A 27,747-nucleotide genomic window follows, 5' to 3' on the forward strand; every position below is an offset into this window, starting at 1 on the left:
AGATCCATTCCTCTCCCTCCTTGCACTGCTTCGTGTCCGTACCCTGCTACAGCTCGATGTGAACTTCATCTCCCCTCTCCTTGCCTCCCTCCAGAGTACAACGCCAGGATTTGGGACAACGGACACCATGCCAGCCCCCGCCTGCCCTCCTCCCGCCGACGGTCACACACTTTCTCTGGTTTGTTGCTGTTTCCCTGTCTGCATGTCACCCGGCTGTCTCAGAAGAGCTTGTTTCCTGCATGTGTACACTCTTCCCTCTTGCCCGAAGTGGAAGACTCAGATCCCAGATTCCAGATTCCAGATACCATATTTCAGATTCCAGATGAAATATGCCAGATGCCACCTTCCAGATTCCAAATTCGAGATACCACCTTCCAGATACCACATTCCAGATCCAGGTACCATATTTCAGATTCCAAATTCCAGATTCCAGATACCACCTTCCAGATTCCAAATTCGAGATACCACCTTCCAGATACCACATTCCAGATTCCAGGTACCATATTTCAGATTCCAGATGCCAGGTTCTAGATGCCATATTCCAGATGCCAGGTTCCGTTTTCCAGATTCCAGATCCTGATGGTTTAGATCCATATGCAGATTTATTTATTTGGTTTGTCCAACAATTACTAAGAAGTTTCGCTCCACAAGACTGTCAGCCATAGCAGAGGGCCCACTGATTTTTCTCAGATTCAGATTTCTTTATCTCACGTGTGTTGGCATGCACAGTGAAATGTGTCTTTGGTTGTTACCAACACAGCCTGAATATGCGCTGGGGGCAGCCTACAAGTGTCCACCCCCACACCCCCATTCCAGCGCCAACACAGCATGGTCACAATGCACGGCAGAACAGCACAGAACACAGCAACAGAACTGAACAGCAACAGTGAAACAAGCCCCTTTCTTCCCACTCACACCCATGGACAGGCCTCCAACCCCTGAGCAGGCTGCCACTGGGCCTCCAGCCTCCAGTGGACTCGCAATGTAGTGTCTTCTTTGTTCAGCCCTTGCTGGAGTTTCCCCTCTCTGCACCTACTGCAATTTCTTGTGTATCAAATGCCAAGTGTTTTCAGAACTTGCCCGTTGAACGTTGATGCAGAAATCTCTCAGAGAACTGAGGGGAGGGGGCTGCAAAACAAACCATCTCCCATCCACAGTCGTTCTGGGGAGATTCCCCCAAGGCAATGTGTAGAGTCATAGAGCACTACAGCACAGAAACAGGCCCTTTGGCCCATCTAGTCCATGCTAAATTGGGTTATTCTGCCTAGTCTCATCGGCCCACACCTGGACCATAGCCCTCCATAACCCCCTCATCCAAATACTTACCTATATTTATCTTGTGTTAAAATCGAATCCTCATGCACCCTTGCCGCTGGCAGCTCGTTCCACACATGCACCATCCTCTGACTGAAGAACTTCCCCCCCCCCCCCCCCCGCCCCACCTCAGTATCCAAGAAATATTTTACATTTCACCCTTAACCCATGACCTTTAGTTCTGGCCTCACCCAACCTCGGTATAAAATGGCCGCTTGCATTTATCGTCTACAGACACTCATTATTTTGTATACCACTACCAGATCCCCTCTCGCTATGCAACACTGCAGGGAATAAAGACCTAGCCTATTTAACATTTCCCTATAACTCAGGTATTAAAGTCCCAGCAAAATCTTTGCAAACTTTCTCTGCACTCTTCCAATCTTATTGATAGCTTTCCTGTAGGGAGGTGACAAAATCTGCACACAATGCACCAAATTTGGCCTCAACAATGTCTAATAAAACTTAAACATTACATCTCAACTCCTGTACACAATACTTTGATGAAGGCCAAAACAACAAAAGCTGTTGAATTGTAACATGCCCTGAAAGTATCAAGGACAATATCTTTGATATCCTTTCTGTAGGATGGTAACTATAACTGCAAACAATGTTCCAAATCTGCTCACAATTGACTGATTGACGCAATCTGATCCAATCGGCCCGGGACTGTTAGATTAACCCCTTCCTGCCTGCCTCTCACACCCCAGTTTTTGTCTTCCCTGGGAGTCTGTGACTGGACATTGTGGAAGGAAAGTAAATCTAATGCATGCTTTCTCTGTCCTGAAGGTGTATCACAGGATAATGTGAAGTGAGCTGTTTCATATCTTAGCAACACCTTCTGCCCCTGCCCTGGAAGTGTATGACAAACATCACTCTGTACCTAACCCTGTGTCTCTGCCCTGAGAGTGTGAGATGTGCAGTAAAGGGCAACATTACTCTTTACCTTTCTCCTGTCCTGGAAGTTCTCTGTTTCTCACCTGCATCGTCCCTGCTTTGGGAGTGTGATGGGGTAGTGTACAATGAACCTAACTCTGTGTCTAACCCATGCTGTCACTGCCCTGGGAATGTGCGATGTGCATCAAAGTTGGAACTTCATTCTTGTGTATGTCTTCCACTCTGCTGTATTGTAAACTGCCTCGATAGGTAGGATGGTTCTGCTGTCCATTAGGTGTTGACTATTGCATTTACCAGTGGAATCCATCCATGCCTGTTGAGCCTGAGTTTGCACGAATCAGTAAACGTGTTTGCTTGTTGGCATTTGTTGCAATTGGCATGTGGTGTATGGTGTGTTGGTCTTTGCTAGTCAGGGATTGAATTCGAGAGCCATGTGGTTACGTTGCAGCGCGATAAAACCCTGGTAGGAAAATGGTGTTCAGTTCTGATTACCTCATTATAGGAAGATAGGGTGCAGAGGATGCTACCTGCACAGGAGACCACATCTGACGAGAATAGGTTGAGTGAGTTAGGGCTTTTCTCTTTGAAGTGAAGAAGGATGAAGGGTAATTCAATAGAGCTGTACAAGATGATGAGGCATAGGTAGTTTGGACAGCTTGAGACTTTTTCCCAGGGTAGAAATGGCTAAAACAAGGGGGCAGACTGTTAATGTGTTTTGAGGAAGTATAGCGGGGATGTCAGAGCTAGGTTTTTTACACAGGGTGGTGGGTACATGTTATGCCCTGCACTGTGGTGGTAGAGCCAGATACATTAGGGGCATTTAAAAAACTCCTAGATTGACACACGAATGAAGGAAGAATAGAGGACAATGTGGGATGGAATGGTTCAATTGATCTTGATGCAGGTTAAAAGGTCGGCACAACATCATGGATCTGTTCTGTGTTCAATGTTCGGGATATACACTTAAATCTCCAAAGTATAGATATATTTTAGAAAAGATGTGCAGAGAAGGTTTACACGAGTGTTGCCAGGACTAGAGGGCCTGAGTTATAGGGAGGGGTTGGCCAACTGGTCTATATTCCTTGGAATGTAGGAGAATTAGGGGTGATCTTATAGAAGCTTTTAAGTCTTTGAGGGACATAGGAGGATGGTAACAGTCTTTTCCCCAAGGCAGAGTAGCCCAAAACTAGGTTTAGGGTGAGAGGGGAAAGATTTAAAAGAGACTTGAGAGACCAACTTTTTCCATGTAGAGGGTGATAAATATATGAACTAGCTGCCAGAGGAAGTGATTTAAGCAGGTTCAATAGTATCATTCAGGAAGCACTTGGAACAGTGCATAGAAGGTTGGAGGGATGTGGGCTGAATGCAGAGAGTTGGGTGGGCACTGTGGTCGGCATGGACAGATTGGGTCAGGGGGGCCTGTATCTGTGCTGTATTGCTGTATGACTCTTAAGGCCGAAAATCATGTTCTGGCAAATGGATGGGTATTGGATGGTTAGCATGGGTATGTGGGCTGAAGGGCCTGTTTTTGTTCTGCATGTCGCTGGGACATTCCTAAAGGATGCCAAGAGATGTCTGGTGGAATTATCAACAGTTTATTCTTTAACAACACTCTGTGGAATACAGTGGTGGCGCAGATTTTACGAAGTTCTGTACTAGCACTTGAATTGCCACGGCATAGAAGGCTATGGATATAATGAAAAGGATGACTGTAGATGGGTGGAACAGCGGAGAAACTTGCACTTTATTGTTTACCTGCACTGCACTTTCTCTCTAACCGTAACACACCGCTGAACCATGGGCAATTTCGTTTCTGCTGGGAATCTTCTGAACCTGAGTCACTGAAATGCAGTGCGTTGGGAAATGTGTTGCTTAGTGGCACCGTAAATAAAATTTACTGTAAATGACAAACCTAAATTAACAAATTAGTGTAAAAGAAGAATAGTGAGGTAGTGTTCTCGAGCAACACACACAAAATGCTGGAGGAAAACAGCAGGTCAGGCAGCATCTATGGAAATGAAGAAACAGTCGATGCTTTGGGTTGATATCAGGACTTTTTGTGCATTATGTTATTGTTTTTCTTTGTAGTATCTCAATGCATTCTGTAGCGATTTGATTTGTATGAGCAGTGTATAAGACAAGTTTTTCACTGTATCTTGGTACATGTGACAATAATAAACCAATTCCAATCTGGACAGTAACACAGGATGGAAATAGGCCCTTTGGGGCCATGGAAATAAGCCCATTGGCGCTATGGAAATAGGCCCTTTGCAGCCACTTGCCTGTGTTGATCAATATTCCCATCTAAGCTGGTCCTATTTTCTTGCATTTGGCTCATCTCTCTCTGAACCAAGGATTTCCCACCTTTGTTCTGCCATGGACCCCTACCATTAACCAGGGGGTCTGTAGGCCACGGATTGGAAACCCCCTGCTCTAGACCTTTCAAAATATGACAGCAGGTTGTTTCCAGTATCCTCTTTGAGTGACGAGGTGTAGGCTGGTGAGGAAAGGGGACTCGAAGGTCAAAGAGTGTCGAAGAATGGTGGGAAACCCATCCATTCGTATCGAATGCCCCCGGCCATTCACCACGCTGCCTTTGACAGTTAAGGCAGGGCTAGTCATTGAAGAACAATTGTAATTGAAGTGAGTGGTAGAGGCGGGTATAATTACAACATTTACAGGGTAGCACATTGAGCAGTACATTGGAGTTCAGGCCCTTCACCCCACAATGTTGTGCTGTCCTTTTAACCTACTCCAAGATCACTTCCCTCCCACATAGTCCTTCATTTTCCATTCATCCATGTGTAAACTATCTCTTATGTCCCCTTTACTTTCCTCCAATGACTTTCATCCATGTGTAAACTATCTCTTATGTCCCCTTTACTTTCCTCCAATCACTTTCATCCATGTGTAAACTATCTCTTATGTCCCCTTTACTTTCCTCCAATCACTTTCATCCATGTGTAAACTATCTCTGACGTCCCCTTTACTTTCCTCCAATCACTTTCATCCATGTGTAAACTATCTCTGACGTCCCCTTTACTTTCCTCCAATCACTTTCATCCATGTGTAAACTATCTCTGACGTCCCCTTTACTTTCCTCCAATCACTTTCATCCATGTGTAAACTATCTCTGACGTCCCCTTTACTTGAGAGCAAGGAGAGCAAAAAATGTAGTGAGGTAGTGTGCATGGGGTCGTTGTCCATTCAGAAATCTGCTAGCAGAGGGGAAAAAGCTGTTCCTAAAATATTGAGTGTGTGTCTTCAGGCACCTGCACCTCCTCCTTTATGGTCGCAATGAGAAGCGGGCATGTCCTGGGAGATGGGGGATCGTAATGATGGGTGCTGCATTTTTGAGACATCGCCTTTTGAAGATGTCCTGGATGTTGGGGAGGCTAGTGTCCATGATGGAGTTGGCTGAGTTTTCAACCCTCTGCAGATTTTTCCAATCCTGTGCAGTGGCCCCTTCATACCAGACGGTGATGTAACCAATTAGAATGCTCCCCACGGTACATCTGTAAAAATTTGCGGGAGTCTTTGATGACAAACCAAATCTCCTCAAACTCCGAATGAAATATAGCCGCTGTCATGCCTTCTCTGTAATTGCATCAATATGTTGGGCCCAGGACAAATCCTCAGAGATGTTGACACCCAGAGATGTTGGCGAATGGCCTGCTTTTAAGCTGTAACACTCTGTGATTCCTGTGCCGTGGAGCGGTGAACAAGCAACTTCTGTATCCATGCTTGAGCAGGCTCTTCCGTCTCTCTTCTGCACGGCCTCCCTCCCACCGCATTCCTCATTTCTTCCGATTCAGCAGCGCTTCACCTCTCGAACAACGCCTTCTCTGAGTCCTCCTGAATTCCATCTCGCCTGGCAGTGCCCCCACAGGCCTGAGCCAGTGTCAGACTCAATAGTAAGCATGAAATCCCGGCCTTTGTGACAATGTTAAACAGCAATGGCTGTACATATATCTCTTTGTGTGCTCCCACTACCCCCACCCGTGAAATTCCTCTGCAGCAAGTAGTCTGCAATACTGCTGCCTTGTTCTGTTTAGTAGCCAATCACATTTTAATGTCAGCCTCCCTTCATGGCGTAGGGAATGTACTGCTTTCTTAAAGGACAATGGACAATACCAGGACTTGATGAAGCACTAATATAAGACCAGAGAAGCTGGAAGTTCTCTCCCTGGTGAAAGTGGAGTTAAGAGGGCATTCTGAACATATTAAGTGGATAATGGAGACTCTGAACATGCAAGATTTGGATGACATGGAGTGAAGGAGATCGTCTGGAGAACCTGAGGGTGAAGAATGTTTTTATACAGTGAGTTTTGATAAGGGGACACGTTGCCCAGAAACTCAGTGAAGAATGACGTTTAGTGTTTGTGGACAAAGAAAAGCAGTGATGCTGATTGGAGCCAACCTCCATGGGGCAGGAATTAATGAAAGGGGCAGAATGGTATCTTCTTTATCATGGAGTGTTTGATGGGGCAATCTAGATGGAACTCTACTCTGTATCTAATCTGTTTTATGTCAAAATATATTTTATTGAAAATAATTTCAGATATAAAATTAGATTAAGTAGTGCAAAAACAGTGCAATCAGAAACCAGTGGGCTGGTCTTGAAGGGGCCATTGTCCATTTAGATGTGTGACAGAGGAGGGGAAGAAGCTGGTTCTCAGTGGTGGAGGGGGGGGTAGTGCCCATGATGCAGGGAAGACGAGCCTGATTTCGGAAGGTTTTCCCTGCTCCTATGAGATAGGGGTATCTTATAACATGACCTTAAAATCAGAAGGTGCTTGCTCACTGGTGGGTCTGAAACTTCACAGCGATGGGTAGCTCACAAAACAAGGAGATTGGTAGCTTTTTGTGATCAATGGTGTCAAGAATTCAGGATTCTCTAAAGGTTAACTTGCCGCTGGTAAGGAAGGCAAAGGCAATATTAACATTAATTTCGAGAAGACTAGAATATAAGAGCAAGGATGTAACGCTGGGGCTTTTTTAAGGCCCTGGTCAGATCACAATTGGAGTATTTTGAGCAGTTTTCTGCCCCTTAAACTAAGAAAAGATGTGATGGCATTGGAGAGGGTCCAAAGGAAGTTCAGCCATGATGGAATGGCAGAGCAGACTCGATGGGCTGAATAGTCTAATTCTGCTCCCATGTCTTATGGTCTTAAAAAATTGTAGTTCAGAAGAGATTTAGCAGGATGCTGCCTGGATTAGAGAGTGTGGCTTATGAGGGTCGGTTGAGTGAGTTAGGGCTTGCTGGATTTGATGATTTTGATCTGAAGTTTTTCAGAAGAATGAGATGTAGAACATGTAGCATACAGTCCATTTTGTGAAGTGTTACAAGAATGAAGGACAAACAATGAAAGACAAAGATGTTGTGGTCATCTCATAAACTACAGATAAACGAATTTCTAGTGATAACAATTAACCTATAAAGTAGCCAGATTGAAACGGTGTGACACCTGGTACTGAAAAAAACTAGAAACAACTGTACTGTAATTACTGAAAAATTCTCTGAACAATTACATGTACAGAAGGTGATTATATAAAAATAAAGCAAGTATAGGAAAGTTAAACTACAAGAACAGTTCTGGTTCCCCTCTTGCCCCATCTCTTCTCCTCCCTTGCACATTGTGTCCCTCTAATTCCTCACCTCGCTTCCCTTTCTCCCGTGGTCCAGTCTCCTGTCCTATCAGATTCATTCTTCTGCAGTCCTTTACCTCCCAACTTCTCATTTTCTCTCACCCACCCACTTTCCTCCGCACCTGATCCTTCCTCTCACCTGGACTTTGGTATCATCTGCCTACTTATCTCCTCCCCCCCCCTCTTATTCTGGCTTCTTCGCAGTTCCTTTCCAGTCCTGGTGAAGGATCTTAGGCTGAAATGTCGGCTATTTATTCTCCTCCATAGATGCTGCCTGACCTGCTGGGTACCTCCAGCATTGTGTGTGTGTGTGTTGCTCAAGATTTCCAGTATCTGCAGAATTTCTTGTACTTCAGGATGTAGAGTTGAGCTTGCAGCTGCATCAGTTGTGATCACATTGGATGGTAGGACAGGCCTGAGGGGTCGAATGGCCTCTCCTGATCCTGTTTTGTACGTTGCTGTGCAGATATTCCCCAGGAAGGCTGTAATTACCCAACTCCACCCAGTACATTTCCTCCAACATTTCCTGCCTACATCTGACCCATTACTAGCCGGGAAACCCTCTGCCAGTGCTCCAAGTTATCTGGGATTCTGAAGGGGGCTGTGTTCCCTGAGGTAGGCATGCTGCCACAACCCCTCACATCACCATCGCCTCCTTGACTTCCAGCTCTGTGTGCTGGGTGGTGATGGTTTGGGGTCACAGACATCACAGTATATGATGCAGAGCAGTAGCAACCTAGATTTAAAATACTCTGCGCCTGGTGACCTTTCCTCTTATCGGTGAAGTTATTCATGAGATGTCTAAAATAAGGTCCCAGCAATTCCTGTTTCTCGGAATGTTGGAATCTGTCACGTTAACCCCTCATCGCACACAAAGTGCTGGAGGAACTCAGCAGGCCAGGCAGCATCTAGGGAAAGAGTACAGGCAAAGTTTCAGGCCGAGACCCTTTGGCAGGATCCTTTCTGCACTTCCTGATGAAGAGTCTTGGCCCGAAACGTCAGCTGTACTTTTTTCCATGGATGCTGCCTGGCCTGCTGGGTTCCTCCAGCATTTTGTGTGTGTTGCTTGGATTTCCAGCGTCTGCAGATTTTCTCTTGTTTGATGTTAACCCTTCAGTCAGAAACACACCCAAACACGTGGAAGCCTGTACACTCATTCACGAGCACACAGCAGATTGTGTGTACACTGGCATACAGATTGACACAGAGGACACACACACACATTCTCTCACACTCACACTCACACACTCACTCTCACAGTCACACACACACACTCTCACACTTATGCAAATATATATATATATAGGCACATTAGTGAGTTAATCCAAGCAATAATGTCTTCTGAAAACATTTATTGCCCTACCAATATGTATGACTACACACTTATTCCGTCAGCCACTTCTTTGCCTATTTTCTTAATCTGTCAAAGTCCTTCTACAGACTCCCTGCTTCCTCACCTATCTTTGTATCACCCTCAGTCTTGGTCACAAGACCATTAATTCCATCATCCACATCATTGACATATACCTGCATCATACATTTGGAAAAGTAACCCGTCATTATTACCTTGTGTATCTACCAAGTCAATTTTGTATCCTGTTTGTGAGCTCATGTGATAATTTGCAGGTTGAGTTGGTGGTCAGGAAGGCAAATGTGATGTAAGCATTCATTTCGAGTGGACTAGAATATAAAAGCAAAGCTGTAATGCTGAGATTTTATAAGGCACTGGTGAGGCCTCACTTGGAGTATTGTGAGCAGTTTTGGGCTCCTTATCTAAGAAAAGATGTGCTGGCATTGGAAAGGGTCCAGGGGAGATTCAAATGATTCAGAGAAAGAAAAGAGTTAATGTATTTGGAGCGTTTGATGGCTCAAGCCTGTACATGTTGGAGTTTAGAAGAATGGGGGTGGGGTGGTATTTCATTGAATCCTATTGAATATTGAAAGGCCTGGATAGAGTGGATGTGAGGGGATGTTTCCTATGGTGGGGGAGACTAGGACCAGAGGGCACAGATAGAGTGTATGTGGGGAGGATGTTTCCTATAGTGGGGGAGTCTAGGACCAGAGGGCACAGATAGAGTGGATGTGAGGAGATGTTTCCTATGGTGGGGGAGTCTCGGACCAGAGGGCACAGATAGAGTGGATGTGGAGGGGATGTTTCCTATGGTGGGGGAGTCTAGTACCAGAAGTCACAGATAGAGTGGATGTGGAGAGGATGTTTCCTATAGTGGGGGAGTCTAGGACCAGAGGGCACAGATAGAGTGGATGTGGGGAGGATGTTTCCTATAGTGGGGGAGTCTAAGACCAGAGGGCACAGATAGAGTGGATGTGAAGGGGATGTTTCCTATAGTGGGGGAGTCTAAGACCAGAGGGCACAGTTAGAGTGGATATGGAGAGGATGTTTCCTATAGTGGGGGAGTCTAGGACCAGAGGGCACAGAGTGGATGTGGAGAGGATGTTTCCTATAGTGGGGGAGTCTAGGACCAGAGAGCACAGATAGAGTGGATGTGGAGGGGATGTTTCCTATGGTGGGGGAGACTAGGACCTGAGGGCACAGACAGAGTGGATGTGGGGAGGATGTTTCCTATGGTGGGGGAGTCTAGGACCAGAGGGCACAGACAGAGTGGATGTGGGGAGGATGTTTCCTGTAGTGGGGGAGTCTCGGACCAGAGGGCACAGATAGAGTGGATGTGGAGGGGATGTTTCCTATGGTGGGGGAGACTAGGACCAGAGAGCACAGATAGAGTGGATGTGGAGGGGATGTTTCCTATGGTGGGGGAGTCTAGGACCAGAGGGCACAGATAGAGTGGGTGTGGAGGGGATGTTTCCTATAGTGGGGGAGTCTAGGACCAGAGGGCACAGACAGAGTGGATGTGGGGAGGATGTTTCATATGGTGGGGGAGTCTAGGACCAGAGGGCACAGATAGAGTGGATGTGGGGAGGATGTTTCCTATAGTGGGGGAGTCTAAGACCAGAGCGCACAGATAGAGTGGATGTGAAGGGGATGTTTCCTATAGTGAGGGAGTCTAAGACCAGAGGGCACAGATAGAGTGGATATGGAGAGGATGTTTCCTATAGTGGGGGAGTCTAGGACCAGAGAGCACAGCCTCAGAATAGAGGGAATCACCTTAGGCAGCAAAAGAAGCTGTCATTGGGGTATATTTATAGCGGAGCTTGATAGATCCTTGATTAATTGGGGATCAAAGGTTATGGGGAAAAGGTAGAAGAATGTGGTTGAGAAGAAAAGTAAATCAGCCATGATCAAATGATGGTGTAGTCCCAACCGGCCATATGTCCTATTTCTGCTTCTGTGTCTTACGGTCTGTCAGCAGTGGACAAGCACAAGAGACCAAGAGTTGGGTGATTGCTATTCAGTCCCCGACTGACGAGACCAGTTGGCACGAGCTGCAACTATTTACCACGCAATGAATTGCTTTCCTGCCTTTCATCGACTCTGGGAACCTGATTGGCCATGAGGTGACGTGCTAGTGGGCAGTGGTTGCCTTAGGGATGAGTTAACGAGATTGATTAATTGCGGCAGTAAATGGAGAGTCTGTGGTGGCAGATTGTCTCAGTCCTGCTCAGTCAGGTCTGGACAAGTTGAGGCTGAACTGCTTAGAGTTTGGGACACTTTTCAAATTTCTGCTCAGTAGCAGCAAGGGAGAACAGACGGAGGCATGTAGTTCTCAGCATGTTACCCGGAGTTAGGGCATCACGTTCCAGCCTCATCTCGGCACCCAGTCACAGAATGAAGAAATTTATAATTTCAGACTCAAAGTTCAAAATAATTTTTTATCAGACTACAAATATCACCACATACTACTCTTGAGATTTATTTTCTTTCAGACATTCACAGTAAATGGAAAGAAACACTGCACGCATCAAAGATGGACACATGACCAATGTGTAAAAGACAACATATTGTACAAATACACAAAGCAGAACAAAATAATAATATTAACGAATATTGAAAACATGAGTCGCAGAGTCTTTGAAAGTGAGTCTGTAGGTTGTGGATGTTGAGGTAAGTGTAGTTACCCATGCCAGTTCGGGAGCCTTGTGGTTGAGGGGTAATAACTGTTCCTGAACCTGGTGGTGTGGGATCTAAGGCTCCTGTACCTCCATCCCAATAGCATCAGTGAAAAGAGAGCATGGTCCGTGAGGTGGCCTTACCTCACCCTGCCATTGATGAACAGTTCAGATGGGCTGAGAAGAGACAAGTTGTTTCTATCAATGATGCGGCAGGAATGTGGGGACAGGTCTCTCTGAGTGAGAGGTGTGGTGCAAATGTAGAGGAAGGCTCGTACCCACTGCAAGCTCTGACTACATGGAGGAAGGTGGAAGTGGATTAAAGATTAGATTACCTTTCTAGATCATAAGACCAAAAGACTTAGGAGCAGAATTAGTCTAATCATTGGGCCTGCTCTGCCATTCCATCATGGCTGATTTATTATCCCTCTCAACCCCATTCTTCTGCTTTCTCCCCATAACTTTTGACATCCCGACTAATCAAAAACCTCTGCTTTAAATATACCCAGTGCTTGGCCTCCACAGCCGTCTGTGGCAGAGGATTCACCATCCTCTGGCTAAAGAAATTCCTCCTCATCTCAGTTCCAAGGCTATGCCCTCTGGTTCTGGACTCACCCACTGTAGTAAGCAACCTCCCCACATCCACTCCATCCAGGCCTTTCAATATTCAATAGGTTTCATGAGTTCCCCTCTTGTTTTTCTAAGTGCCAGTGAGTACAGGCCCAGAGCCATCGAACACTCCTCATACGTTAACCCTTTCATACCCGAGATCATTCGCGCGAACCTCCTCAGGATCCTTTCTAATGCCAGCACATCTTTTCTAAGATGAGGGGTTACAGGGGGAGCTGGCTCTGTAACAGCTTAGCACTACATCCTACACCACCCAGTCACCCAAACCGCAGCACAACTGAGTGTAACTGGCTGTTTACACCTACCACTGTATGGGGTACAGTTACTACCCCTCAGCCCTCAGGCTCTTGAGCTAAAGGGGATAATAACACTCATCTATTGAGATGTTCCTACAATCAATAATCTTACTTTAAGGCTCTTAGAGTTGTTATTTCACGTTCTCGTTGTTTGTTGCTATTTATTTATATTTACATGTGCACAGTTTGTTGTCTTCTGTGCTCTACTTGATCTTCCACTGATCCTGTTATAGTTGCAGTTCTGTGGATGTGCTAAGTGTGCTCACAGAAAACGAATCTGAGGGTTGTATGTGGTGACGTGTATCTGCTCTGATAATAAACGTTACTTTGAGCTTTGATGAACTGGCCGGGCTGCAAGCATGGGGGACTTGAGGCTGTACAGATTCGACGGACTGCTTACCCTTGGTGTGTGCCAGTGTCTCACTAATGTCATGAGAGGCTGGACAAACTTGGCTTGTTTCCTCTGAGGCTGATAGAAAGTTATAAAATAATGAGAGACTTAGATAAACTAAATAGTCAGTCAGTTCCCCAGAATAGAAATGTCAGAGGGCAAAGGTTAAAGATGAGAGGGGCAATACTTAAAAGCAAGATGTGGGCTACGTTTACTTTTCATACAAAGAGTGTTAAGAGCCTGGAATGGGCTGCCAGGTGAGCTGATGCAAGACGACATCAGGGAGGAGTTTAAGCGGTACTTAGACACGCAGGGAATGGAGGGAAATGGACTATGTGCAGGCAGAAAGAATTAGTTTAATTTGGCACCGTTGTTAGCACTCACAAGGTGGGCTGAAGGGTTTGTGCCTGTACTAAGTAGAACATTACAACGTAGTACAAGCCCTTCAGCCCACAATCTTGTGTTAAACACTTTAACCCACTCTACGGTTATTCATTTCCTTCCCTCTCACATAGGCCTCCATTCTCCTATCATTCTTCCCACTCAGTCTTCCAAACCTCCATTCTCCTGTCATCCATGTTATTATAATTTGTAACTTCAGAGCATTAAAGTAATTCAAAGGGAGACACGGGAGTCTGAAATTCGGGTCTAACTTTGTGTTTAAGTGAGGTGGGCACGTGTCACATGGTAGTGTGATGACAAATGCAATTCACGTATTTAAACATATAACCCACCATGAATTATTTAAATGAACAGGAATGCTTAATCAAACAATATATATACAAGATTACCCAAATATTATTGAAATGGTAAATACACAACATTCCTACATGCTTAGCTGTAAACACCACTCAATGCAGAATGCATCTCAACTATATATACAGTATACTATACAACACACATGCTATCTACAGGCATCTACAGCATAGTGAACTCCAAATTGTCCCATTGAAGTCTAAAGATTTAATCGCTGTGGAGGATTTCTTACTCTTGTGGATAATGTCTTTCCTGATGGGTGGTGGGGGGTCGCTCAGCTTGGTAGGTGAGGTGTGACTGTGAAACAATCTCAGGTTCTGGGGGCTCCTCCATGTTGGGTGTAGAAGTTGATTCTGAGATGGCAGGAAGGGTTCTGACAGCTCTGGACTCCCTTTTACTCCTTCCATTGTCTTCTTCGCATTTGTGCATCTTGATCTTGGGAAGATGCATTTAGTTCACTGGAGTGTTCTCTTATTATCCCTCTATTGCTCCCTTTTACAATCTGATCTCTCCTCATCTACAACATCATCTGATGAATTCTCTATTTTCATATCTCCGTTGACTCCTTTCTTTTTGGCCGTCCATTCATCCAGCTGGGTTTTGGTCTTTGCATCTACTTTTATAAGTAGCTTTTTGATTCCCACTTGATGTTCATGCAATAACCATATAACAATTACAGCACAGAAACAGGCCATCTCGGCCCTTCTGGTCCATGCCAAACCTTAATGCACACAGAGCAGATTCTGGTTCTTTATACTGACGAAAGTTGAATGTTGCAACTTTCCTGGAGCTCCTCTCTTCCAGCTTAAAACCAAGCCACATTTTGCAAGTAGCTACCTGATTAACATAACAGAGGCTTTCTCAGGTATGTTGCCTACAAAAACTGTTGTAGTTGGACCCCCCCCCCCGCTTCCATCACTTTCACGCTTCTTCTGAGCAGCGTGGTCCTTCCCTGGTCCAACATGCTCTCCAACTGGAGGCACAGGGGTCAAAACCAACACCTGTTTGTTTGACTACAGTTCATGGTGCACAGCATGGAGACAGCTGTGGCATTATCCAGTACCTTTCTTAATTCAATTTCAATTGGTTTCATTGTAGGGGATGTGGATGGATCTCCAATCAAATTGGAGTTATCTCAGCCAAACACATCCCCACAGTGCTGGCCCTCTTTTTATCACATACAAGCTCAACGTGGCTTGTTGGTTGTTATATTTCACTGTCATTAATTTTATTCCCACAGGAGTTATCTTCCGTCCAGTATAAGTTCTTAGTTGGATAACTATGAGTTTTGATTCAGTATCTCTGAAATGCCATTCAAACTCATTTTGTAGAATGACTAAAATAGCTGAACCAGTGTATAATTCCATTTTAATTAATTTGCCGTTCACTTCCAGTGTAAGGCATATTGCTCAGGATGAGGCTTTTCATTCCAGGACGAAGGAGATGTCTTCCTTTTTTAAACAAAGGGGCTTCCCTTCTTCCACCATCAACTCTGCGCTCAAACACATCTCTCTCATTTCCCGCACACCTGCCCTCATCCCATCCACCTGCCACCCCACTCTGGATAGGGTTCCCCTTCTCCTCACCTATCACCCTACCAGCTTCCAGGTCCAACGTACAGTTCTCCGTAACTTCCGCCACCTCCAACAGGATCCAACTACCAAGCACATCTTTCCCTCCCCCCTCTTTCTGCTTTCTGCCAGGATCACTCCCTACGTGACTCCCTTGTCCATTTGTTCCCACCACCCCCCCCCCCCCCGCCCCCGTCCCTTCCCACCGATCTCCCTCCTGGCACTTATCCTTGTAAGCGGAACAACTGCTACACCTGCCCTTACACTTCCTCCCTCACCACCATTCAGGGCCCGAGACAGTCCTTTCAGGTGAGGCAACACTTCACCTGTGAGTCAGCTGGTGAGTCAACTGCGTCCAGTGCTCCCGGTGTGGCCTTTTATATATTGGTGAGACCCGATGCAGACTGGGAGACTGTTTTGCTGAACACCTACACTCGGTCCGCCAGAGAAAGCAAGATCTCCCAGTGGCCACACATTTTAATTCCACGTCCCATTCCCATTCTGATATGTCTACCCATGGCCTCCTCTACTGTCAAGATGAAGCCACACTCAGGTTGGAGGAACAACACCTTATATATCGGCTGGGTAGCCTCCAACCTGATGGCATGAACATTGACTTCTCTAACTTCTGTTAATGCCCCTCCTCCCCTTCTTACCGCTTCCCTGATATACTTAGTATTTTCCCCCCTCCCCTTTTTTTTCTATCTCTCTGCCCATCACTCTGCCTGTTCTCCATCTCCCTCTGGTGCTCCCCCTCCCCCTTTCTTTCTCCCTAGGCCTCCCATCCCATGATCCTCTTCCTTCTCCAGCTCTGTATCCCTTTTGCCAATCAGCTTTCTGGCTCTCAGCTTCACCTCACCCCCTCCCCTCCGGTCTTCTATCATTTCACATTTCCCCCTCCCTCTCCTACTTTCAAATCGCTTACTATCTTTCCTTTCAGTTAGTCCTGATGAAAGGTCTTAGCCCGAAACATCGACAGCGCTTCTCCCTATAGGTGCTGCCTGGCCTGCTGTGTTCCACCAACATTTTGTGTGTTGTTGCTTGAATTTCCAGCATCTGCAGATTTCCTCGTGTTTGCTTGTCTATTGTTAACTTTCACACTGTAAATCTCAAGGCTACACAATTCTGTTTCACTCTCATCATTATCAGATTTTTCATCAACAGCATGCAGATTGGTGCTTTTTTTGCAGCTGCAACTTGACTTTTTATCTTCTCTTTCTTATTATTGTCTGCCCAACGTACTCTTTGTATGTGTCCTATTGTGTTGCATTTTCAGCAAATTTCACCTTTAGACCTGCATTGGTTGGTGTAGGTGAGCCCCTGCCACAACTTGTATGGCCAGCCCAGTTTCTGTTTAGATGTTGCAATTTTGTTCACACCCATTTTCATTCCTGACTGCAACTCTATTGTGTCTCTGTCTGTGGTTTCAATTGAAACAGTGATTTCAACTGCTCTTTTAAATGGCTTCGGTTAGGAGCAATTTTTGAATGCTTTCTTGTAAGATTCAACAAACTAAGTGATTTCTCAGTGCATCATTAAGACATTTACTGAACTGACAATGTTCAGACAACCTCTTCAATTCAGCCACGTATGGTGAAATTCACTCCCCCTCTTTTTTTGGTTCTGCTTATGAAACCTAAAGCTTTCTGCTACCAACAATGACTTTGGCTCTAAATGTTGCTACGATACCAACAAAGCTCAATTCTGCTCTACTCTGACTGTTATGCTAAGTACAGCCCCAAAGCCATGTTTGCTGACGATACCAACGTTGTTGGCCCAATCAAAGGTGGTGACAAATCGGCAAATACTGTAGGAGGGAGAATGAAAATCTGGTTGAATGGTGCCACAACAGTTCAATGTCAGCAGAACTAAAGACCTGATTTTTGACTACAGGAAGAAGAAGCTGGAGGTCCATGAGCCAGTCCAGGGATCAGGGATGAAGAGGATTAGTAGCTTTAAATTTACTATCCTACAGAGGACAGTAAAAACCACCAATGAGGATCCTGGGGTCACCCTCCACCCTACTTGTGACATTTACTAGGAGCATTGTATACAAAGGGCCCGAAGCATTGTTGAGGATCCCTAGCACCCATCCCACGATCTTTTTTGACCCACTACCATCAGGAAGGAGGTACAGGAGCATCAGGACTAGGACTGCCGGACTGGGTGACAGCTTCTTCCCTCAGCCTCAGAGACTAACCTGTCACCACCGAGGTCACGAAACTAGGACAATGATCAGTTTTCTGTTTGCCTGTGCTGTGCACGACACAAACTTTGAATTACTTTTTATTAGTTTATTTATGGCAGTACTGCTGTTCATGTGCTGTGTGTGTGTTTTTTTTTGTTTTGTGGGTGCCCCGTGATCAGGAGGAACTTGGTTTAGTTTGGTTGTATAAGTACAGTCAGATGACAATAAATTTGAACTTGGACTTTACAGGTGTTGTCCTGGGACCAGCAGGTAAGCACCATCACGAAAGAGGCCGTTCTTACAGGTTTGCGTCGACCCCTGTGATTTTGCGGCTAAGTGCAGGTCAGAATAGGAAGGGGTGTAAGAAACTTATCTTGCGCGTTTGTGTCCCTGCCAGGAGTGAGGCCCCGGGAAATGAGTCCACTGGAGACAGACCTGAGCTCGAGGAGACGGACCAGCAGCGAGGGCCACTACGAGAATGGCAGCGACGCCTCCTGCAGTCCTCCTGTGCGTTCACCTGTCCGCTGTGTCTCTCCAGAGCTGGCCAGCTCCATCGCTGCCAATCCCGGGGGATGGCCCAAGGAGGTGAGGCTGTGCTGGGGAGAGACCGCTTCTCCTCTCTCACGTGTGCTCACCCCAGCACCTCCCATCACACAGGTGGGCCGTTCCTGGGACAGAGGCAGTGGGTTTGTCTGGAATTAGAATTGGTTTATTATTGTCCCTATGACAGGGAAATTCCTGTCATAGAGTCATAGATCACCACAGCATAGAAACAGGCCCTTCGGTCCATCTAGTCCATGCCAAACTGGTATTCTGCCTTGTCCCATCGACTCACATCTGGACCATCACCCTCCATACTCCTCCCATCCATATACTTAAACAAACTTCTCTTAAATGTTGCAATCAAACCCACATCCTCCACTTCCCCTGGCAGCTCGCTCCACCCTCCGAGTGAAGATGAAAGCAAGGAGTTCTGAAAGTTCTGTGTAGGTCGGGCAGCATGCGTGGAAAGGTCTGAAATTCTTCACTGGAAGTTGGGAAACCTGGCTGGATTCCTCTCTTGCATGACTACTGGAAGGGTTAGGGTGGATGGGTTCCTGTAGTTGGGCTGAGGGACAGAATAGCCTCCGCCCTTATCAGAATCAGTATGAAGTTTAATATTACTGGCATATGTCATGAAATATGTTGCTTTTTGGCAGCAGGGTAGTACAATACATAATGGAAAGGTTATAAATTACAATAAGAAATATATATATATATATATATATATATATATATATATATATATATTTGTGTGTGTGTGTGTGTCTCTGTGTATGTGTGTGTGTGTGTGTGTGTGTGTAGATATATATAAATTATTTAAATAATTATTTAAATAGTGCAAAAAGGAAAAAAACGATTGAGGTAGTTTAAATGGGTTTATTGTCCATTCAGAAATGTGATGGCGGAGGGGAGGAAGCTGTTCCTAACACACTGAGGGTGTGTCTTCAGGCTCCTGTTCCCCCTTGATGATAGCAATGAGGAGAGGCATGTCCTGGGTGGTGAGGGTCCCCAATGACGGACGCTGCCTTTTCGAGACATCGCCTTTTGAAGGTGTCCTTGATGCTAGGGAGGCTGGAGCTCGTGATGGAGCTAGCAGAGTTCTGGAGACCGATCAGCTGGAGTGACATCTTCTCTTCTTTTGCCTTTTCCAGTCCAACATGCACAGCTACAGGGAAGCGTTTGAGGAGCTGGAAGGAGCGACAGTGAGTCCGGCCAGCACCGGTGAGTCATCCCACCCAGCGTGGCTTCCGTCTTCCCGGCTCTACACACAGCTCTTCAAGCCACACGACAGCACAGAAACAGGTCGATCAGTCTGCACGGATCTGTCCTTCTGCCTAGTCTCATTTACTCGCATCGGATCATAACCCTCCAAACCTGTTAAACATTGAACTCAAACCTGCATCCATCACTCCACACTCAGAGGATCTCCTTAAGCATTTCACCTTTCACCCTTAACCCATGCTCTAGTTCTAGTCTCACCCACTCAGTGGAAAACGCTGACCTGCATTTACCCTATCTATACCTCAATCAAATCTCCCCTCATTCTTCTACACTCCAGGAATTAAGTCCAAACCTATTCAATCTTTCCCTATAACTCAGGTCCTCAAGGCCCGCAACACCCTTGTAAATATTCTCTGCACTCCTCAAAGCTTAATGATATCTTTCTGTTAGGTAAGTGACCAGAACTACCTAATTTAGAGCACGCAATACTCTAAATTAGCTTCAGCAGAATCTTATATTTGTCCAGCTTAACATCCTAACCCCTGATTTACGAAGGCTTATGCACTGAAAGCTCTCTTTACAATGCCATCTACCTGTGATTCCACTTCCAAGGAATAATGGATCTGTATTTCCAGATCCCTCTGTTCTGCCTCACTCCTCCACTGTGTAAGACCTGCTCATGGCACAATGCTGGATGTGTGGGAGATAAACAGACCACCTCACCTCGATCAGGACTGATGGGATCCCTCTGTTGGGGAGGGGGAAGAGAGAATGGACAGGGTTGGTGGGGACTTTGATTATGCTGACTGCCTTACTGAGACACTGAGGAGTGCAGACAGAGCCCGTGTGAGGGAGGCTGGGTTCCGTGACATGCTGAGCTGTGTGCACTACCTTCCGCAGTTTCCTGTTGTCACAGGCAGAGCAGTTGCCGAGCAACATGAGACAAAAGGCATCCAAAGGATCCCTAGTTTTACATCGGAAACCCCTTTCAATAAACCCCAATGTTCTGAGAGCCTTCCAAATCTTCCGTATTGCAACACACACAAAATGCTGGTGAAACACAGCAGGCCAGGCAGCATCTATAGGGAGAAGTACAGTCAATGTTTCGGGTCGAGACCCTTCGTCAGGACGAACAAAGTCCTGATGAGGGGTCTCGGCCCGAAACGTCGACAGCGTTTCTCCCTATAGATGCTGCCTGGCCTGCTGTGTTCCACCAGCACTTTGTGTGTGTTGCTTGAATTTCCAGCATCTACAGATTTGCTCGTGTTTCTGTATTGCAAAAAAGTTTTTGTGTACACATGTGACTCCAACCCCACCACTGCAGTACTCATTTAGATGTCGTTAGGGATGTCAGGCGTGGTGGGGGATGTCAGGCGTGGTAGGGGATGTCAGGCGTGGTAGGGATGTCAGGCGTGGATAGGGATGTCAGGCGTAGATGGGGATGTCAGGCGTGGTAGGGATGTCAGGTGTGGATAGGGATGGCAGGCGTGGATAGGGATGGCAGGCGTGGTTGGGATGTCAGGCGTGGATAGGGATGTCAGGCGTGGTTGGGATGTCAGGCGTGGATAGGGATGTCAGGCGTGGATAGGGATGTCAGGCGTGGATAGGGATGTCAGGCGTGGTTGGGATGTCAGGCGTGGATAGGGATGTCGGGCGTGGATAGGGATGTCAGGCGTGGTTGGGATGTCAGGCGTGGATAGGGATGTCAGGCGTGGTTGGGATGTCAGGCGTGGATAGGGATGTCAGGCGTGGATAGGGATGTCAGGCGTGGATAGGGATGTCAGGCGTGGATAGGGATGTCAGGCGTGGATAGGGATGTCAGGCGTGGTTGGGATGTCAGGCGTGGTTAGGGATGTCAGGCGTGGTTGGGATGTCAGGCGTGGATAGGGATGTCAGGCGTGGTTGGGATGTCAGGCGTGGATAGGGATGTCAGGCGTGGTTGGGATGTCAGGCGTGGTTGGGATGTCAGGCGTGGATAGGGATGTCAGGCGTGGATGGAGATGTCAGGCGTGGATGGGGATGTCAGGCGTAGATGGGGATGTCAGGCGTGGTAGGGATGTCGGGCGTGGATAGGGATGTCAAGCGTGGTAGGGATGTCAGGCGTGGTGGGGGATGTCGGGCGTGGTAGGGATGTCGGGCGTGGATAGGGATGTCAGGCGTGGTAGGGATGTCAGGCGTGGTAGGGATGTCAGGCGTGGTAGGGATGTCAGTCGTGGATGGGGATGTCGGGCGTGGATAGGGATGTCGGGCGTGGTAGGGATGTCGGGCGTGGATAGGGATGTCAGGCGTGGTAGGGATGTCAGGCGTGGTGGGGGATGTCAGGCGTGGTTGGGGATGTCAGGCATGGATACGGATGTCAGGCGTGGATGGGGATGTCAGGCATGGATACGGATGTCAGGCGTGGATGGGGATGTCAGGCGTGGTGGGGGATGTCAGGCGTGGATAGTGATGTCAGGAGTGGATAGTGATGTCAGGCATGGAGAGGGATTTCGGGCGTGGATAGGAAAGTCGGGCGTGGATAGGGAAGTCGGGTGTGGTTAGGGATGTCGGACGTGGATAGGGATGTCAGTCGTGGATGGGGATGTCAGTCGTGGATAGGGATGTCAGGCGTGTTTGGGGATGTCAGGCATGGATAGGGATGTCGGGCGTGGATAGTGATGTCAGGTGTGGATAGGGATGTCAGGCGTGGATAGGGATGGCAGGCGTGGATAGGGATGTCGGGCGTGGATAGGGATGTCAGTCGTGGTTGGAGATGTCAGGCGTGGATAGGGATGTCAGGCGTGGATAGGGATGTCAGGCATGTTTGGGGATGTCAAGCGTGGATAGGGATGTCAGGCATGGATGCGGATGTCAGGCATGGATGGGGATGTCAGGCGTGGATAGGGATGTCAGGTGTGGTTGGAGATGTCAGGTGTGGATAGGGATGTCAGGCGTGGATAGGGATGTCGGGCGTGGATAGGGATGTCAGTCGTGGTTGGAGATGTCAGGCGTGGATAGGGATGTCAGGCGTGGATAGGGATGTCAGGCGTGTTTGGGGATGTCAAGCCTGGATAGGGATGTCAGGCATGGATGCGGATGTCAGGCGTGGATGGGGATGTCAGGCGTGGATAGGGATGTCAGGTGTGGTTAGGGATGTCAGGCGTGGATAGGGATGTCAGGCGTGGTTAGGGTGTCAGGCATGGATAGGGATGTCAGGCGTGGTTGGGGATGTCAGGCGTGGATAGGGATGTCAGACGTGGATAGGGATGTCAGGCGTGGTTAACGATGTCAGGCGTGGTTAAGGATGTCAGTGCCACTCAGGTGCAGTGAGCAATTCAGTGGAAGGTATAAAAGTGTTAGAGCAATTTAGAGAATTACGGCACAGTCTAGCCCCTTCAGCCCATAATGCTGTGCTAACCTATTAACCTTCTCTAAGATCATCCAACCCTCTCCTCCTATGTAGCTTTCCATTTTTCTATCTTTCATGTGCCTATCTACGAGTGTCTTTAATGTCCCTAATATTTCTGCTCCACTCCACGCACCCACCAAACCTACCTGTTACTTCCCCTACACTTTCCTGCAATCACCTTAAAACAATGCCCTTAATGTATTAGCCATATCTGCACTGGGAAAACTCTCTGGGTGCCCACACAATCTGTGGCTTATATCATCTTGTACACCTCTATCAAGTCTTTTCTCGTCTTCCTTCACTTGAAAGAGAAAATCCTTAGCTCGCTCAGCCTATCTTCTTAATTCATGCTCTCTAGTCCAGGCAGCACTTTGGTAAATCTCCTAAATATCTGTTAATTTGCAGTGGCCCGTTCTCCTCCTGGACTGGCCCAGACCCCACTCTCGGCACTGGGCCTGAAGCCTCATAACCCGGCTGACATCATACTGCAGTCCACCATTCTGGGGCAAGGTAGGATGAGTTAGCTACTGGGACTGGCTGTGGGACGACGTTCGCAAGCTCAGTGGGAAGGAGCGGATACAAGGGACGGCTTGGGAAGGAGGGGATAAATGGTACAGCTTGGGAAGGAGGGGATACAAGGGACGGCTTGGGAAGGAGGGGATACATGGGACGGCTTGAGAAGGAGCGGATACAAGGGACGGCTTGGGAAGGAGGGGATACAAGGGACGGCTTGAGAAGGAGGGGATACAAGGGACGGCTTGAGAAGGAGCGGATACAAGGGATGGCTTGGGAAGGAGGGGATACAAGGGACGGCTTTGGAAGGAGGGGATACAAGGGACGGCTTGGGAAGGAGGGGATACAACGGACGGCTTGGGAAGGAGGGGATACAAGGGACGGCTTGGGAAGGAGGGGATACAAGGGACGGCTTTGGAAGGAGGGGATACAAGGGACGGCTTGGGAAGGAGGGGATACAACGGACGGCTTGGGAAGGAGGGGATACAAGGGACGGCTTGGGAAGGAGGGGATACAAGGGACGGCTTGGGAAGGAGGGGATACATGGGACGGCTTGGGAAGGAGGGGATACATGGGACGGCTTGGGAAGGAGCGGATACAAGGGACGGCTTGGGAAGGAGGGGATAAATGGTACAGCTTGGGAAGGAGGGGATACATGGGACGGGTTGGGAAGGAGCGGATACAAGGTGCGGCTTGGGAAGGAGGGGATACAAGGGACGGCTTGGGAAGGAGGGGATACATGGGATGGCTTGAGAAGGAGCGGATACAAGGGACGGCTTGGGAAGGAGGGGATACAAGGGACGGCTTGGGAAGGAGAGGATACATGGGACGGCTTGAGAAGGAGCGGATACAAGGGACGGCTTGGGAAGGAGCGGATACAAGGGACGGCTTGGGAAGGAGGGGATACATGGGACGGCTTGGGAAGGAGGGGATACATGGGACGGCTTGAGAAGGAGCGAATACAAGGGACGGCTTGGGAAGGAGCGGATACAAGGGACGGCTTGGGAAGGGGGGGATACAAGAGACGGCTTGGTAAGGTGGGGATACATGGGACGGATGGGAAGGAGCGGATACATGGGACGGCTTGGGAAGGAGGGGATACAAGGGACGGCTTGGGAAGGAGGGGATACATGGGACGGCTTGGGAAGGAGGGGATACATGGGACGGCTTGGGAAAGAGGGGATACATGGGACGGATGGGAAGGAGCGGATGCATGGGACGGCTTGGGAAGGGGGGGTTACAAGGGACGACTTGGGAAGTAGGGGATACATGGCACGGCTTGGGAAGGAGGGGATACAAGGGATGGCTTGGGAAGGAGGGGATACATGGGACGGCTTGGGAAAGAGGGGATACATGGGACGGATGGGAAGGAGCCGATGCATGGGACGGCTTGGGAAGGGGGGGTTACAAGGGACGACTTGGGAAGTAGGGGATACATGGCACGGCTTGGGAAGGAGGGGATACAAGGGATGGCTTGGGAAGGAGGGGATACAAGGGACGGCTTGGGAAGGAGCGGATACAAGGGACGGCTTGGGAAGGAGGGGATAAATGGTACAGCTTGGGAAGGAGGGGATACAAGGGACGGCTTGAGAAGGAGGGGATACAAGGGACGGCTTGGGAAGGAGGGGATACATGGGACGGCTTGAGAAGGAGCGGATACAAGGGACGGCTTGGGAAGGAGGGGATACAAGGGACGGCTTGGGAAGGAGCAGATACAAGGGACGGCTTGGGAAGGAGCGGATACAAGGGACGGCTTGGGAAGGTGGGGATACAAGGGACGGCTTTGGAAGGAGGGGATACAAGGGACGGCTTGGGAAGGAGGGGATACAACGGACGGCTTGGGAAGGAGGGGATACAAGGGACGGCTTGGGAAGGAGGGGATACAAGGGACGGCTTTGGAAGGAGGGGATACAAGGGACGGCTTGGGAAGGAGGGGATACAACGGACGGCTTGGGAAGGAGGGGATACAAGGGACGGCTTGGGAAGGAGGGGATACAACGGACGGCTTGGGAAGGAGGGGATACAAGGGATGGCTTGGGAAGGAGGGGATACAAGGGACGGCTTGGGAAGGAGGGGATACATGGGACGGCTTGGGAAGGAGGGGATACATGGGACGGCTTGGGAAGGAGCGGATACAAGGGACGGCTTGGGAAGGAGGGGATAAATGGTACAGCTTGGGAAGGAGGGGATACATGGGACGGGTTGGGAAGGAGCGGATACAAGGGACGGCTTGGGAAGGAGGGGATACAAGGGATGGCTTGGGAAGGAGGGGATACAGCGGACGGCTTGGGAAGGAGGGGATACAAGGGACGGCTTGGGAAGGAGGGGATACAAGGGACGGCTTGGGAAGGAGGGGATACATGGAACGGCTTGGGAAAGAGGGGATACGAGGGACGGCTTGGGAAGGTGGGGATACATGGGACGGATGGGAAGGAGCGGATACATGGGACGGCTTGGGAAGGGGGGGATACAAGGGACGGCTTGGTAAGGTGGGGATACATGGGACGGATGGGAAGGAGCGGATACATGGGACGGCTTGGGAAGGAGGGGATACAAGGGACGGCTTGGGAAGGAGGGGATACATGGGACGGCTTGGGAAGGAGGGGATACATGGGACGGCTTGGGAAAGAGGGGATACATGGGACGGATGGGAAGGAGCGGATGCATGGGACGGCTTGGGAAGGGGGGGTTACAAGGGACGACTTGGGAAGTAGGGGATACATGGCACAGCTTGGGAAGGAGGGGATACAAGGGATGGCTTGGGAAGGAGCGGATACAAGGGACGGCTTGGGAAGGAGCGGATACAAGGGACGGCTTGGGAAGGAGGGGATAAATGGTACAGCTTGGGAAGGAGGGGATACAAGGGACGGCTTGGGAAGGAGGGGATACAAGGGACGGCTTGGGAAGGAGGGGATACATGGGACGGCTTGAGAAGGAGCGGATACAAGGGACGGCTTGGGAAGGAGGGGATACAAGGGACGGCTTGGGAAGGAGCAGATACAAGGGACGGCTTGGGAAGGAGCGGATACAAGGGACGGCTTGGGAAGGTGGGGATACAAGGGACGGCTTTGGAAGGAGGGGATACAAGGGACGGCTTGGGAAGGAGGGGATACAACGGACGGCTTGGGAAGGAGGGGATACAAGGGACGGCTTGGGAAGGAGGGGATACAAGGGACGGCTTTGGAAGGAGGGGATACAAGGGACAGCTTGGGAAGGAGGGGATACAACGGACGGCTTGGGAAGGAGGGGATACAAGGGACGGCTTGGGAAGGAGGGGATACAACGGACGGCTTGGGAAGGAGGGGATACAAGGGATGGCTTGGGAAGGAGGGGATACAAGGGACGGCTTGGGAAGGAGGGGATACATGGGACGGCTTGGGAAGGAGGGGATACATGGGACGGCTTGGGAAGGAGCGGATACAAGGGACGGCTTGGGAAGGAGGGGATAAATGGTACAGCTTGGGAAGGAGGGGATACATGGGACGGGTTGGGAAGGAGCGGATACAAGGGACGGCTTGGGAAGGAGGGGATACAAGGGACGGCTTGGGAAGGAGAGGATACATGGGACGGCTTGAGAAGGAGCGGATACAAGGGACGGCTTGGGAAGGAGGGGATACAAGGGACGGCTTGGGAAGGAGGGAATACATGGGACGGCTTGGGAAGGAGCGGATACAAGGGACGGCTTGGGAAGGAGGGGATACAAGGGACGGCTTGGGAAGGTGCGGATACAAGGGACGGCTTGGGAAGGAGGGGATAAATGGTACAGCTTGGGAAGGAGGGGATACAAGGGACGGCTTGGGAAGGAGGGGATACAAGGGACGGCTTGGGAAGGAGGGGATACATGGGATGGCTTGAGAAGGAGCGGATACAAGGGACGGCTTGGGAAGGAGGGGATACAAGGGACGGCTTGGGAAGGAGGGGATACAAGGGACGGCTTGGGAAGGAGGGGATACATGGGACGGCTTGGGAAGGAGCAGATACAAGGGACGGCTTGGGAAGGAGGGGATACAAGGGATGGCTTGGGAAGGAGGGGATACATGGGACGGCTTGGGAAAGAGGGGATACATGGGACGAATGGGAAGGAGGGGATACAAGGGACGGCTTGAGAAGGAGCGGATACAAGGGACGGCTTGGGAAGGAGGGGATACATGGGACGGCTTGGGAAGGAGGGGATACATGGAACGGCTTGGGAAGGAGGGGATACATGGGACGGCTTGGGAAGGAGGGGATACAAGAGATGACTTGGGAAGGGGGGGATACAAGGGACGGCTTGGGAAGGAGGGGATACAAGGGATGGCTTGGGAAGGAGGGGATACAAGGGACGGCTTGGGAAGGAGGGGATACATGGGACGGCTTGGGAAGGA

At 48.9% G+C, this 27,747-nt stretch overlaps 1 protein-coding gene across 21 annotated transcripts in view; it reads left to right on the forward strand.

Annotated features, from left to right (window-relative positions):
* The window catches only part of LOC132392916 (tensin-1-like), a 389,673-nt gene that overhangs the window by 285,083 nt on the left and 76,843 nt on the right, over positions 1–27,747 (forward strand). For all 21 annotated transcript variants that reach the window (XM_059967484.1, XM_059967486.1, XM_059967485.1 and 18 more), the window contains 3 exons: positions 18,116–18,303; positions 19,413–19,482; positions 23,276–23,380. In XM_059967484.1, the coding sequence (XP_059823467.1) occupies positions 18,116–18,303; positions 19,413–19,482; positions 23,276–23,380 (363 nt within the window). The remainder of the gene's footprint in view (positions 1–18,115; positions 18,304–19,412; positions 19,483–23,275; positions 23,381–27,747) is intronic.

The sequence above is a fragment of the Hypanus sabinus genome, chromosome 4 (assembly GCF_030144855.1).
Source record: "Hypanus sabinus isolate sHypSab1 chromosome 4, sHypSab1.hap1, whole genome shotgun sequence".
NCBI lineage: Eukaryota > Metazoa > Chordata > Chondrichthyes > Myliobatiformes > Dasyatidae > Hypanus > Hypanus sabinus.